The sequence below is a fragment of the Artibeus jamaicensis genome, unplaced genomic scaffold (assembly GCF_021234435.1).
Source record: "Artibeus jamaicensis isolate MK-2021 breed Jamaican fruit bat unplaced genomic scaffold, CSHL_Jam_final contig_3152, whole genome shotgun sequence".
In the NCBI taxonomy this organism is placed as follows: Eukaryota; Metazoa; Chordata; class Mammalia; order Chiroptera; family Phyllostomidae; genus Artibeus; species Artibeus jamaicensis.
In genome coordinates this window covers 889582-905454 of record NW_026521729.1, presented here as the reverse complement: position 1 = coordinate 905454, position 15873 = coordinate 889582, and the positions used below count along the sequence as shown (strand labels likewise).

The window sequence follows — 15873 nt, the reverse complement described above, 5'->3', positions numbered from 1 at the left end:
GAGCACAGGTGGCACGCAAAAACTAGGCAAAAAAAGGGGCAGCAAGAGAGACTGCACAATCCAGGGCACCAGCGACGGGAAATAAAGCCTAAAAGCACCAATTGAAAAGGAGCCAGGAGAGACTCCCAGCCTCACAGGAGAGTTCGTTGGAGAGACCCACGGGGTTCTAGAATGTATACAAGCCCATCCACCCACGAACCAGCACCAGAAGGGCCCAATTTGCTTGTGGGAAGTGGCAGAGGGGACTGGAATCCAACAGAGAGTGGAGCAAGTGCCACTGTTCCCTCTCTGACCCCGCCCCCACATATAGCATCACAACCCAGCAACTGGGTTGTGCCCTACTCTGGTGAACAGAACACCTAAGGCTACACCACTCAAACGTAACAGGCGCGAACAGACCCAAAGTGGCTCAATCAGAAGAAAAAATCAAAGCCCCAGAACCAATACTTTTAAGTGACCAAGAGATAGCCAACCTATCAGATGCACAGTTCAAAACACTGGTGATCAGCATGCTCACAGAATTGGTTGATTTTAGTCACAAATTAGATGTGAAAATGAAGGCTACACTAAGTGAAATGAAAGAAAATGCACAGGAAACCAATAGTGATGGAAAGGAAACTGGGCCTCAAAGCAATAGAGTGAACCAGAAGGAAGAAAGAAACAACCAAAGAGAAAAGAATGAAGAAACGAGAGTTCAAAAAAAAAGAGGAGAGACTTAGGAACCTCCAGGACATCTTTAAATGCTTCAACATCCGAATTATAGGGGTACCAGAAGGGGAAGAGGAACAGCACAAGTAGAAAACTTATTTGAACAAATAATAAAGGAGAATTTCCCCAATCTGGCAAAGGAAATAGACTTCCAGGAAATCCAGGAAGCTCAGAGTCCCAAAGAAGTTGGACCCAAGAAGAAACACACCAAGGCACATCATCATTACATTAGCCAAGATTAAAATGAAGGAGAGAATCCTAGAAGCAGCAAGAGATAAGGGGACAGTCCCCTACAAAGGAGTTCCCATCAGACTGTCAGCAGATTTCTCAAAAGAGACCTTCCAGGCAAGAAGGGGCTGGAAAGAAGTATTCCAAGTCATGACATCCAAAGACCTACATCCAAGATTGCTCTATCCAGCAAAGCTTTCATTTAGAATGGAAGGGCAGATAAAGTGCTTCTCAGATAAGGTCAAGTTCAAAGGAGTTCATCATCACTAAGCCCTTATTATATGAAATGTTAAAGGGACTTACCTCAGAAAAAGAAGATAAAAAAGAGGAACAGTGAAAGGACAGGAAACTCAGTTATTAACAACCATACCTAAAACAAAAGCAAACTAAGCAGACAGCGAGATCAGGAGCTGAACCATAGAAATGGATATCACATGGAAGGTTAGAAACAGGGGAGTGGGGGAGGTCCAGAGAATAAGTAGGTAGACAATGGGGAAAAAAACAGAAAGGGGGAGGGCAAGAGTAGTGTGGGAAATGCAGAAGCTAAAGAACTTAGGACACATGGACATGAACTAAAGGGGATAATGTGGATGGGAGGGGGTGTGCAGAGTGAAGGGGAATAAAGGGGGGGAATGGGACAACTGTAATGGCATAATAAAATATTTTTTTAAAGTATGAACAGTAAAATGACAACAATCACAACTATCAACTACTGAACCTACAAAAACTAAACAAACAACTAGAACAGGAACAGAATCATTGAAATGGAGATCACATGGAAGGTTATCAGTGAAGAGGGGGTAGGGGGAGAATAGGGTAAAAGGTATAGGGATTAAGAAACATAAACGAGCCCTGACTGATGTGGTTCAGTGGACTAACTGTCAACCTGCAAACCACAAGATCACTGGTTCAATCCTGTCAGGACACATGCTTGGGCTGCAGGCCAAGTCCCCAGTTGGGGGCATCTGAGATGCAACCAATCAATGTTTTTCTCCTTCCCTTTCCCTCTCAAAACTAAAAATCTTTTTTTTAAAAATAAATAAGTAAATAATTGGTAGGTATAAAATTAATAGGAAGAGGTTAAGAACAATATAGGAAATGGAGAATTAATATGTATGTCCCATGGACATGAACTAAGTGGGGGAAATGATGTAGGGAAGCTGGGTGGAGGGGGATAAAGGAGAGGGAAAAAATGGGAGAACTGTAATAACATAATCAATAAAATATATTTAAAGAAAAGAAAAACCCCATTGATGTTGTAAGGTTATATCACAGGACAGCATAATTTTCTGTAACTAAATTTTACCAATATGTTACATCTGTGTTAAACTAAAAATAAAAAAGTTTCACTCATTTATGTTTCATTCAGTTAAATATTTCAACATTTTAGGAGAAGTTATTTGTTTATCTGGGAGTCAATTAACTTATTAGTTTGCGGATATTCCAGAAGTCACAGTAATAAGGTAAGCATGGATTTTTATTTTCACCATCCACGATGAGCAAGGTTGGAAGGATTTTTGTTATACCTTGCAGAAAACATTAATAAGACTACCCCTACCTTTCTCCTCACTGATTCCTTACACAATCATTACTTTCCATCCAACTGTTCTCTCCAAAAACACCACACACACACCTATAACCCACCAAATCACCTGAGCAGTGCCACTCAGAATTGCACTTCAACAACTCCAAATGAACAGAAGTGGAATTTGATGATGTACTATTTCCAGTACATAATGAGCAAGTCAGGAATTAAGAAAACATTTCTGATCTCATTCAGCTGGGCATTTTATTCATCAAAATTTACTTTTTGTGGGCTACATCACACTAACCTCATGAGTGTAAAAACAGAATTCTGTGTACTCACCAGTTCTTTGAGAACATCAATCAAGACTTCTACATTCCACGTATGTGCCTGTGCTCCATCACTTTTATCTTTCCCATCACTCCAGATCCCACTGCCAGGAGCAGAGATACTCTGTAGAAGTAAAGTTTAAATTAAATAAACCCAACTACTTAATGTAGTCAGCTCCTGATTGGTAGAACAACCAATCATACTATAATTTTAAAAATAAGGGGGAAGGGAAGGACATACTTCATTCATGTAAAATAGCTGATTTCTACACTTACCTGTAGTGGAATTCCATCTGTTAATCCTGAATGAGTTCGAGCCATCATTCCCAAAACCCTTGCAACCTGGGCAGCTGTAACCTCCCGAACACCAAACTGCATGATTATATTGCGACACTCTTCAATACTGAAACAGAAATTTAACTTCAGAAAAACACTACCACCATCAATACAAAGGTTAAGAAATGCTAACATAAAATGAGCCTTTGAGTGAAATCCCTAGCTTCGCTAATATAAACACAGTAAAAGCTTCATTTCTTGACTTTTATATAGTTAAGAATGTAAAAACCACCTACTTAAAAAAAAACACACTTAACTGAATGGAAAAAGTCTTAAAGGTCAGTAAGAAAAATATAAGCAAGAATAATGTTTCAAGACACATAAAATTCAGAAATCACCTGACAGTCTTATGGCAACTCCTTTGTAGAAACCTTGTAGGCAAGAGGAGGCTGGAGAGAAGTATTCAGAGTCATGAAAGGCAAGGACCTACATTCAAGATTACTCTATCCAGCAAAGCTATCATTTAGAATGGAAGGGCAGATAAAGTGCTTCCCAGATAAGGTCAAATTAAAGTAGTTAATCATCACTAAGCCTTTATTATATGAAATGTTAAAGGGATTTATCTAAGAAAAAGATCAAAAGTATGAACAGTAAAATGACAACAAACTCACAACTATCAACAACTGAACCTAAAACACAAAAAACTAAACATACAACTAACTAGAATGTGAACGGATTCACAGAAATGAAGGACACATGGAAGGTTATCAGCAGGGAGGGGAAGTGGGCAGAATAAGGGAAAACGTATAGGGAATAAGAAGCATAAGGGGTCAGTACAATACAGAGAGGGTGCCCTGGCTGGTGTCGCTCAGTGGATTGAGTGTCAGCTGGCGAACCTAAAGACCTCTGGTTCAATTCCCACTCGGGGTACATGCCTGGATTGTGGGCCAGGTCCCTAGTTGAGGGCATATAGAAAGCAGGCACACACTGATGTTTCTCTCCCTCTCTTTCTCCCCTCCTTCCCCTCTCTCTAAAAATAAGTAACTAAAATCCACAAAAATAAAAACAAACAAAAAAATCCCCACACAGACAGGGAGGTTAAGAATAGAATAGAAAATGGGGAAGCCAAAGAACTTAGATGTACAACACATGGACATGAACTAAGAGGGGAGGGAAAATGCAGGTGGGAGGGGGGTGCAGGGCAGAGGGGATTAAAGTAGAAAAAAATGGAACTGTAATAGCATAATCAATAAAATATATTTTAAAAAGACATATAATTGTTCTTCTCAATCTTCAGTGTAGATTGAATTACTCCTAAAAATGCTGATATGCCAAGGTAAGTCTGATTATTCTGATATGTACAAAGCCTTGAAAATTCATGCTAACTTTTTACTTTGCATCCTGAAGTTTAATTAAACAAGTTTTATGCCAGGTGCACACACACCCCAAATATACTTTCAAACATATGTGAAAATGTGGTTTACATGAGTTTTAAAAACATTATAAAAATTACACCTGCCTTGGCTGGTGTAGCTCACTAGATTGAGCACGGGCCTGTGAGCTAAAAAATCGCGGTTCGATTCCCTATCAGGGCACATGCGTGGGTTGCAGGCTGGTTCCCAGCAGGAGACATATGGGAGGCAACCACACATTGATATTTCTCTCCCTCTCTCCTTCCCTTCCCATTAAAGATAAATAAATAAAATCTTTTTAAAAAATTACACCTAAAATCAAAGCATAGCACATTAATGCCCTTAATAATTGCTCTCACAAAAATATTATCAACCTACTATATCACAGCCCTAAGTTCTACTAACTTCCCTTGGTGCCCCTGGCAGGTGAGGACAATGTCCAATAGTCAGGATATTAAACACAGAAAAGTAAGGGCACAGATGAAGGTACAGTCAGGAAACTGTGTGGGGCCAGGAGGAGAAACACTGCCTCAGTGCTGTATACCCTCCAAATGATAGCAGTATCTATCCTGGCAACTAGGCCAGGGACTGCAGATGCCTTCATTTGAGAATGGGGGGGGTAGCAGAGATAGAGATTTAGCCACTAGGATACCTATTGCTGCCACCAAAACTAGTAGATTAAATTTCTAAGTAAATTCTTGATAGGTAAAGATGATAACACAGTAAGAAATCTTAAGAACTTCCTTTAAAGAACTACATTGTTCTTAACAGAAGAAAAATCAGTTTTTTTGCTACTAACCTTGCACAAAAGCCATAGCCTACTTCTTGCATGAAATCAGCCAAAGAGCTCTCCATCATGGTTTTAGCTACCCCTCCAGAATCAGGCAGGATCCTGTCCATTAGAATGTCCCGTTTTTCAGGGTATAAAAGTGGTGCAAGCACCACAGGACAGCGTTCCTGGGGAAAATCTGAAGAAGGCAAAATAAATAAAAAATAAGCCACAGGTGCTACACTGATTAAAAACAAACTTTCCTCTTTTACTGTCTCTAAAGGCCCTTCACATCTGAACCTTCCACAAGTTCTTACTCAAAACAGGTTATGCAGTTTTACCACTCCCAGTAGCCTGACTCAGCAGTTATGACTTCAGCATCAATTCTAAAATTTGACTGTTTTCATAGTACAGGAATTGCTTATCAATATATTTTCAATATTGTATATTAGAAACCAAATTCAGAAAGCATTACTTAAAATTTTCACAATATGGCTATCAATCCCAATACAAGGAGGGCATCAGAAACAATTCAAATATCAGAATTTATTTAAACAAAGTGGGAAACTTTGAAATTGAACTATACAAACACAAAGAACAATTGAAGTAAATACAAGTTGGTCCATTGTCAATGATTTGCCTTAAAAAGACTATCTCTCTAAAAGGATCAGAGGAAGAAAGGATGCAACAACAGAATCAGGAGCTATCTTAACCTAACGAGACCAGTAGCCAAGGAGTTAAAGTGAGTATATAAAGAATAACTAAATTTTTAGCCCTGGCTAGTGTGGCTCAGGGCACTGAGTCCCAGCCTGCAAACTGAAAGGTCACCGGTTCAATTTCCAGTCAGGGCACATGCGTGGGCCAAGTCTCCAGTTGGCGGAGTGCAAGAGGCAACCAATGCATACATCTCACACATCAATGTTTCTCCCCCCCTTTCCCTCTCCCTTCTCCTCTATCTAAAAATTTTTTTTAATTTTTTAAAGTGACTGATTTTTTAAACTAAAAAGAGTATATCACAGTGATATACCTTCTGTTTCCCCAAAGGAGAATAAAGATTACATGGAATTATACCACTTCTTAAAACTCAGACTACACTAATATAATAAAATTACTGCTAGAGACATTTTATACCTTTACCATGAGGTTTTCATCACTTTCATATTTTAAATAAAATCCTCACTTCCTCAAAAGATTACCACCTTGAGAACTGAAAGGCAAATCACTGTCTTCACTTATATTCTGAACCTGTCGTGTTTGAGTTCATCCAAAGAAATCAACTTTTGTAAGCTACAGACACTTCTTTACCTCTGCGCAGTGTCTTAAGAAAAGCGTCTATCTGCTCCTGTCCAACTCCAAAGGCTCCCTTCTGCCCAAAGAGGAGATGGGAGAGGAGGAGGTGTAGGACCTCTATTGCTATATCTTGGAAGCCACCTTCTTGATTTCCACTGACGTCTGCGTCAATGTAAGAACGCAGTAGATCTGGGAGCTTCTGTTTGATAAACTGGGCAGCTAGAAGTCAGGTAAACCAAAAATCACGTTATTTTTATACCACAACAGGGAAAAAGTCACATATCATCAAAATACATCATTGTCATTCACCAACTCACCTTTCACCCTCTAATGCCTAGTAGGTAGGTTTAAGTAAGACAGCAATTGCCAGGGACTGGGAGGAGAGGGAAATAAAGAGCTGTTCCATGGGGTATAATGGTTCAGTTTTGTAAGATGAAGAAATTCCCTAATCTGTTACACCACAATGTGCACATAAAGGTGATTGTGAAGCTAAATATAATGAGTTTTTGCCATATATACATGAAACCCTCCCCCCCAAAATATTAGATTATTCTTAGTCTCTAGATCTACAAGTATGAAGCCCCAAAAGATTCAAAAACCCATGGACATTACTACAGGATATGTAGACAAATGGGAACTTACCAAAACCTCTGAGATCTGAGCTGGAAGAATTCAAGAGGGCAAGGCCAAAAATTACCTGAACAAGAAGGGTTATATTGATCAGAGTCAAATAGCTGTTTTTAATTTTAATTTTGCCTACATCTCTTTCCTTAAATTACTTACCTCTTGTACTTTGCTTAACTTGAGAACTTTACTCAGCTGGGCAAATAAGTGGGGTGCAGGCTTTAAACTCTGAAATAAACCAAACTTTATTGTAAAACAAGACCTTACAATTTTCAAAAAGTTTATGAAAGCACCTATCACCCACTTATGAAACCACATGGTGTGATGTAATTCTGTAGTGCTGCTAGAAACAATACACCATGTCCTAGAACTCTGGACTGAACAAGCTTAAGCTTTCACATGAGCTCATGTTAGTAAGAAGATCTTCTATTTATTATTAATCTCATACCCTTGATTTTTTTTAGAAAGCTATAAAGACCCCAACATAACTACTTAAAATTTTAAAATCAAAAGGTTAATGGCCTTTGTAGAAAGCCTAGGAAGAGATCATATTCTTAGGACAACTAAAGATGAAAATAATACCAACCTTCTGATAGTGCAACGGATTATCAATGGCATAGGACAACGTGGAGATAAAATTTGGCTTTGTAATCAGCGACGCACACTCCTGAATCAGAAACTGAGTCTTTAAAAATAAAAAGTAAATTTTAATTAGCACTAACAGTCATCATGTTGCAAACAGAAGCAGATGTACTCAACACATTAAAGTGTTATCCAATATTATGTACTGTTTCTACATTATCGAAAGCTCTTTAAAACTCCCTTTAAACTGCACAAAATATTGGGTTGATCTAAAAGTTTATCCATTTTTTCTTCTGTAGGATGGCTCTAGTAGCACTTAGTTGTCTTTTAACTTCATTTGAAACAATTTTTGTTAAACTGTATTGTGACAGCAGTCATATCATATGCATTAAATACATTATCAATTTTGTGCAGCCATTTTAATACTGAAAACAGAATATAAGCAACATTTTTAGCACAATGTGTTTTATTATTTCAAGAACAGTTTAAAATTGCAAATGCTACGGAAAAAAGATTTGTGCAATATATGGAGGGGGTGCTGTGACTGGTTGAGCATGTCGAAAGTAGTTTATGAAGTTTTTTTGTTGACATTTTGACAAGTTTCTTGCTGGACATTTCTCACTGGACAATACTCCTTGGTCAGTAGACCAGTTGAAGGTGACAGAGATCCATGTAAGACATTAACTGAGAATAATAAAGGTTATATTATACCACGTGGGAAATAGCCAACATACTCAAAATATCCAAATCAAGCGCTGACAATCATTTGCACTGGCTTGGTTGTGTTATATTACTTTGATGTTTGGGTTCCCTGTAAGTTAAAAAATCTCCTTGGCCATATTTCCTCATGCGATTCTCTACTTAAACGTAATAAGCCTTGGCTGGTGTGGCTCAGTGGATTGAGTGATGGCCTGTGAACTGAAAGGTCACCAGTTCAGTTCCCAGTCAGGGCACAAACCTGGGTTGCAGGACAGGTCCCTGGAGGGGGATGTGTGAGAATGTTTCTCTCCCTATCTCCCTTCCTTCCCCCTCTCTTAAAAAAAAAAAAGGTAGCAAAACTATTCAGTTTTTTAAAACAAATTGTGACAGGTGATAAAAAGTGGATACTTTATAATAACGTAGAATGGAAGAGATCATGGGGCAAGCAAAACAAACTGTCACTAACCAAAGTCCAGTCTTCATCTGAAGACAGTGATGCTGTGAATGGTGGGGTCGAAACAGAGTCATCTATTATGAACTCCTTCCAGAAAAACCAAATGATTAATTCCATCAAGTACTGCTTCTAATTAGACGAACTGAAAGCAGCACTCAACAAAATGTATCTAGATTTAGCCAATAGAAGAGCACATAATCTTCCATCAGGATAAAACAAGACCACATGTTTCTTTGATGACCAAGCAAAGTCTGGTCAAAGTCTGTAATTCTGATTGGGAAGTTCTGTTTTGTCCACTATATTCATTAGACATTAACACCTTAAATTTCCATTTATTTCATTTTTTTAAATTTTTATTTTATTGATTATGCCATTACAGTTGTTCTATTCCGTCCCTTCATTCCCCTCCACCCTGCACCCCCCCACCCCTACCATCCCCCCCTTTAGTTTATGACCATGTGTCTCAAGTTCTTTGGATTCTATATTTCCCATACTATTCTTGCCCTCCCCCTATTTTCTACCTACTGTCTATGCTACTTATTTTCTGTACCTTCTCCCCCCTTCTCCTCCCACTCCTCTGTTGCTAACCGTCCATGAGATCTTCATTTCTATGGTTCTGCTCCTGATCTAGCTGTCCTTTTAGCTTGCTTTTGTTTTAGGTGTGGTTGCTAATAACTGAGTTTCCTGTCCTTTCACTGTTCCTCTTTTTTATCTTTTTCTTAGGTAAGTCCCTTTAACATTTCATATAAGGGCTTGGTGATGATGAACTCCTTGAATTTGATCTTATCTGAGAAGCACTTTATCTGTCCTTCCATTCTAAATGAAAGCTTTGCTGGATAGAGCAATCTTGGATGTAGGTCTTTGGATTTCATGACTTGGAATACTTCTTTCCAGCCCCTTCTTGCCTGGAAGGTCTCTTTTGAGAAATCTGCTGACAGTCTGTTGGGAACTCCTTTGTAGGGGACTGTCCCCTTATCTCTTGCTGCTTCTAGGATTCTCTCCTTCATTTTAATCTTGGCTAATGTAATGATGATGTGCCTTGGTGTGTTTCTTCTTGGGTCCAACTTCTTTGGGACTCTGAGCTTCCTGGATTTCCTGGAAGTCTATTTCCTTTGCCAGATTGGGGAAATTCTCCTTTATTATTTGTTCAAATAAGTTTTCTACTTGTGCTGTTCCTCTTCCCCTTCTGGTACCCCTATAATTCGGATGTTGAAGCATTTAAAGATGTCCTGGAGGTTCCTAAGTCTCTCCTCATTTTTTTGAATTCTTGTTTCTTCATTCTTTTCTGGTTGGTCATTTTTATCCTTCTTCTGGTCCACTCCTTTGAGTCCCAGTTTCCTTTCCATTACTATTGGTTTCCTGTGCATTGCCATTCATTTCAATTAGTTTAGCCTTCATATGTTCCTCTAATTTGTGACTAAAATCAACCAGTTCTGTGAGCATCCTGATCGCCAGTGTTTTGAACTGTGCATCTGAAAGTTTTGCTATTTCTTCATCTCTTAGATTTATGGGCTCTGGGGCTTTGAGATCTTCTTGAGCCATTTTTGGTCTGTTTGCGCCCATTAAGTAGAGGAGCGGAGCCTTAGGGGCAGGGCCTCCAGGGCGGGGTCGCTGGGTTGTGATGCTGTATGTGGGGGTGGGGTCAGATTGGGGAAGTGGGGTCCCCCTCTCCTGCTTCCCGCTGCTGGGTGAGGAGCAAAGCCTTAGGTGTTCACCAGGGCAGGGTCGCTCAGGTCGCTGGGTTGTGACGCTGTATGTGGGAGCAGGGTCAGAGCTGGGAAATGGCAGCTGTCTCTGCTGCCTCCCGTTGCTCGGACCCACTTGGTCCCGTCTCACTGCCCACTCCCTCGCTGGTCTATCTGCGCAGGAATGCGCTGCCACAGTCAACTGGCCCCCCTTCACCCTTGCCAGCTCTGCTGGTCGACGCTCACTGGGTTAGCCCTTTGCAACTCCACGCCTGGGATCCGCACGCCTGAGTCTGTCTGACCAAGTTTTCCTGTGCAACCCGGCTCCGCCAGCTGCTGGTTTCGCCCCTCTTACCGGTCAGGTTGAAGAATTAATTGTTATCGGACTTCTGAAAAGTTCAATTTTCTGTGTTCTGGCTGTGTTTTCTGTTGCTAATGTTTTGTTGTCTCTAAACTTGGTTGTGTGAGAAAGCATGGTGTCTCCACCTATGCCTCCATCTTGGCGGAAAGTCTCTATTTCATTCTTCATAAAATTCTTTTAATGGATAAAATTTCAACTTCCTGGAAGACTACAAATGGCACCTGGAACAGTTCTTTGATCAAAAAGATAGAAAGTCTTGGGAAGATGGAATTATGAAATTGCCTAAAAGATGGTAGAAGGTAGTGGAACTAAATGGTAAATACCAAAGTTGCTCATGAAAATAAAAAACGTGACTTTTATTTTTACTTTTAAGCATACCTACTTTTTGGCCAACCCACTATATTAGCAAGAAGTGCTAAACCAAACCAAACTAAACCTCTTCAGAATAGAGCCCTCTAACAAAATACTATAAGGAATAATATGATAAATTGTTTCCAGATTGAGAATCAAGCCAAAGAAACTCAATCTAGAATATGAGATTTCCCCTCTGCCTCACTTGCTTGTCAAGTAGCATTTCTCCGCATTCCTCCTTCCTTTAGGCAGGTCTGATCACCGGCTCTCTAACCCTGAACTAGGTAGCTGTAATGGGCTGCAGCCAGGTAGGAGGAGGGAAGGCCTCAATGGGAGGAGGTTCCACTATCTTTCAGCCACTCGGTTAAGATTATTTCTGGATGCTCTAAGTGCCGTTTTCTGCATACATTTATGCCCAAAATGCAGTTCATTTGATCTAAGTCAACAAACCCAGTAAGCCCCAAATACCTGATGAAAATCTTTGCCACTGCTTTTACCATCGCCACTGAAATCCACATGCGAAAATAGGCAGCGTAATAAATGCCTGTCTGCCTCAGGACCGTGCCGATTCACAATCTAAAAAGATGAAAAAGAATTTGTACTCAACATTAAGGGAATTAAAAAAAGAAAGAAAGAAAAATCAATCTCTAGGGCAAAATCCCAAGTTTCATTAATGGTTCATTTCAGAATAAGAGTTACAGGAATTAATGAGATGGAGGTAACAATATTTTATGACATTTCGAAAATGTTTCCTACAGTCACTAGCAGGGAGCACAGAAGAAAAAGCACCAGTAAGTAGCCCTTATAACAGCTTTGGTCAACATCCACAATGAAAACAACAAGCATAAATGACATGTAGTAAGAATACTTTTGAAATTGTAAGGCAACAATTTTATAACTGGACTCAAAAAGAGCATCACTTTTTCTATGCATTATTTTTACTAAAAAGGTAACCTGAAATCTAACACAGCTGTGACTCTTTACAAAAGTCTACAAGGCAAGGTTCTAAAGCAACTGCTCTATCTTCAGTATTTTAGCTGCTGCTTCTGCACTCCATTAGTTTCTTGCTGTTCCTCAATTTACTAATGTTTGTACTTGCTATTCCCTCTAACTGAAAAGCTCGTTAGCTACAGGACTTATTCTCTCAACTCCTGTAGGTTTCTCTCTAAAGTTACCTCATCAGTGAGGTCTTTCATAATTACCCTGTCTAAAATCCACCAAGACCCCTTTTACCCTTTCTGCACTGTACTTACCACCACCTGATTATATGTTTATTTTCTATGTTCCTCGCTAGACTAAGTTGCATAAAAGTAAGGAGTTGTGCAGCTGTGTTTGCTTCACATCTAGTCTAGACAAGGGCTTCTTAGCACACTATATGTGCAGCTTAATCATTGTTTATTAAATGCTATATTAATAAGCTATAAATAATAACTATGTTATTGCCTACTTCAGGCTAAACTGGTATTGAGCCTCCAGTGGTTTACTCTTCAACAACCCTGATGAAAATTACTACCATTTTATAGATGAAGCAGTGGACACTTAAACCAGACACCATGACTCTAAAATTCAGTTTATTATTTGAGAAATCTGGATTCTCAGTCCAACTCCAAAGCCTATTTTTTTCCACTGTACCATGGTAATTAATTATGTGATGGCTCCCAGAGTTAACTTATTTGTTTTCCCATATCCAGAAAATGTGATGAGAGTCAAGTAAAACCAATGTCTACAACATTTTCCCATCAACATCTTCAAGTTAAAAATCTACATAATCAGATAAGAACCTCTGCAACTCTACAAATTATTGTTAACCTAATTACATCATAATGTGTTGGTTTTGTGGGTTCTTAATCATTGCTTCAATTCTATACAGGCAGAGAGATTTTTTTCTTGCCTATCCCCTGGAAAGATGAGACATTATCTTAAACAGCCAAATCAAATTAATTAAAAAGTTACCTATGCTCTAACCAAAGAGACTTCACCCTCAAAAGAGCAAAATCATTTAGCTTAACAAATACTTGTCAAGTACAAGTGATATACCATTCAAGACACAAGTAAATACAGTAGTAGAGGAGACCAACTGGTTCCATAGCTTTCATGAAGTACATTTTCATGGGGGGAGGAAAAATACAGGCAAAGAATTTCCAATAACGTTTAACTGTTGTATGAAGAAAATAAAACAGGAGTACATGACATTGATGGGAAAGGGGTGGGCGGTACCTTAGAAGAGACCTTTCCTAAAGATGTAACATGTAAGCTGAGACTTCAGGTAAAAACCAACCACACAGAGCTGAAAAAAATAGCTTTTGAGCCCTGACTGGTATGGCTTGGTTGGCTGGGCACTGTCCTGTAAGGTGAGAGGTTGCCAATCAGGGGGCACATGCCTGGGTTGTGGGTTTAGTCCCCAGCAGGGGAGTGTTGAGAGGCAGCCAATCCATGTGTCTCTCCATCTTTTTCCTTCCTTTGCCCTCTCTCTAAAAATAAATAAAATCTTAACTGCTGGGGGCATGGGAGTATAATGGGACTAAATGGCAATGGAAAAAATACAATAAAGATTTTAAATAATAATAAAAGAAAGAAATTAAAATCTTTTTAAAAAGAATATAAAATGCTTTAAAAAAGAAAAAAGAAAAAAAAAAAGAACAGCATTTGAGAAGAATGCCAGAGGAAATTAGGGGACTGATCATAGTTAATGAACATGCTGACTATATACCAACCTTTAAAAAAAAATGGAAGAGACATTCCATTAGTCTGCCAACAGTCAAAAACAAAAAAAATATTGAGGTTATTGTTTTAACTAGAATCAGCAAAATTTCACAAATGTCCCTTTATATACTTAAAATTTATTTTGATAATATTTTACAATTGCTTTTACAGCTCCTTAATCTTCACAACCCTCAAATATAGACAAACAATACCAGGCTGTTATACATAAGTTGTTTTGTTTGGTTTTGAAGTCAAGGTTATGCCCTGGCTGGTGTGGCTCAGTGGATTGAGTGTTGGCCTAGGCCTACGGACGCAAACATGGCTGGTTTGATTCCTATTCAGGGAACAAGCCTGGATTGCGGTCCAGGTCCCTGGCAGCATGAATGTGAGAGGCAACTAGTCGATGTTTCTGTCACACATCAATGTCTCTCCCTCTCTTTCTCCTTCTCTTCCCCTCTCTAAAAATAAGCAAATAAAATCTTAAAGGAAAAAAACAATCCAGTTGCAATGACTAAAGAGAAATGCCGCACACAACCTTGCTGGCTAGTGACAGGATCACAAGATAAACTTTATGGCTACTAGGTGAATGGAATATTCCTTCTGTGATATCATGCTGTCCCTCATTAAGAGCAACTATTTTTTCTTCTAAAACTAAAGTGGTATTATAAAAACATGATCTTGGGTTGCAAAGATGCTGAAACAAGATTTTATTAATCCCATAAAATTAAGTCCTAGACATTTTTACTTAAAATTCATACCATTCCGCCCACTGGGCAGGGAAGACCAATAAAATAATGTACCATACAAATAATAAAGCATCTTTACATTTCTTAAGCTTATTAAACACGCTGGAAGTCTTTAAATATGCACTGAAGATTTTCACTGTTATGTGGATGAATACTTTATAAACAATACCACATATATTCAAAACAGTTTAATATATTGGGAAGAACATGAAAAAAATCTTTGCAGCAAATATAAAGAGTTACCTTCTACATATAAAGCATTGATTTAAGGGAAAAAAATGTCAAATTCTTAAGCAAAAGATGTAAAACTAAATATATATTTTTTTCTATTTTAACCTCTCTAATAATTTTTTAAATTCCATTTTCAACAAAAATTTCTATTTTAAGAAGTGATCCCAATAATATGAAAGATAGTTCACTCTTACCACCTCGAATGACAAGCCAAATGTAGATTTCCATTTGGGGCTGATAAGTCCAGAAATAAAAATGTTCAGGATTGATAAATGTCTCAAAATATAATTACGTTTTGATCAAATGATGAGTTTGGGGCACAGATAAACTATAAAAAACAGATCGTCTATTTAGAGACCCAGATCAACGTTCAGAAATTGCAGAAAGGCAAAGGAGACAGAGCTGAGGTAACAACCAGGTTTAAGATGCAACTTTTACTGGGGTGGGGAGAAAATGCAGACAACTGTAACTGAACAACAATAACTTTTTTAAAAAAGGGATGCAACTTTTAATGTCTGTGAGCAAACCAGCTAGCCAAAGGAAAAGGCTGGAGAAAAAGAATAGGAGGAGGACCCATTATCAATTATGGAAACACAAATGGCAGACTAACTTAACACTTTCCCACCCTCAAGATGGTTTATATGTGAGTAAATAACTGGATCAATTTAAAGACAAGCAAAAATCCAAACACTCAGAATGGAACCTATTTGAAGAAACTAAAACAGAACCAAGAAACAGACAAGACTGGTACGGAACACACATTTCAAAGGACTTACCCAAATAAACAAACAGAAGAGTTCAGACAAACAGTATTCCATGACCTCACAGTTATTACAGAACTGTGTTGTTTTTTGAGGGGAAAGTCCTCAAAAAGGTGTAACACTGGTTCAAAGACAAGAT

At 38.7% G+C, this 15873-nt stretch overlaps 1 protein-coding gene across 7 annotated transcripts in view; it reads right to left on the bottom strand.

The window, feature by feature from the left end:
- CNOT1 (CCR4-NOT transcription complex subunit 1) overlaps positions 1-15873 on the bottom strand; it is a 77336-nt gene that overhangs the window by 45483 nt on the left and 15980 nt on the right. For all 7 annotated transcript variants that reach the window (XM_037141448.2, XM_037141447.2, XM_037141450.2 and 4 more), the window contains exons 3-10: positions 11762-11869; positions 7748-7846; positions 7321-7389; positions 7180-7234; positions 6553-6756; positions 5278-5446; positions 3067-3193; positions 2804-2914 (exon numbers count right to left, since the gene is read on the bottom strand). In XM_037141448.2, coding sequence (XP_036997343.1) covers positions 2804-2914; positions 3067-3193; positions 5278-5446; positions 6553-6756; positions 7180-7234; positions 7321-7389; positions 7748-7846; positions 11762-11869 — 942 coding nt within the window. The remainder of the gene's footprint in view (positions 1-2803; positions 2915-3066; positions 3194-5277; positions 5447-6552; positions 6757-7179; positions 7235-7320; positions 7390-7747; positions 7847-11761; positions 11870-15873) is intronic.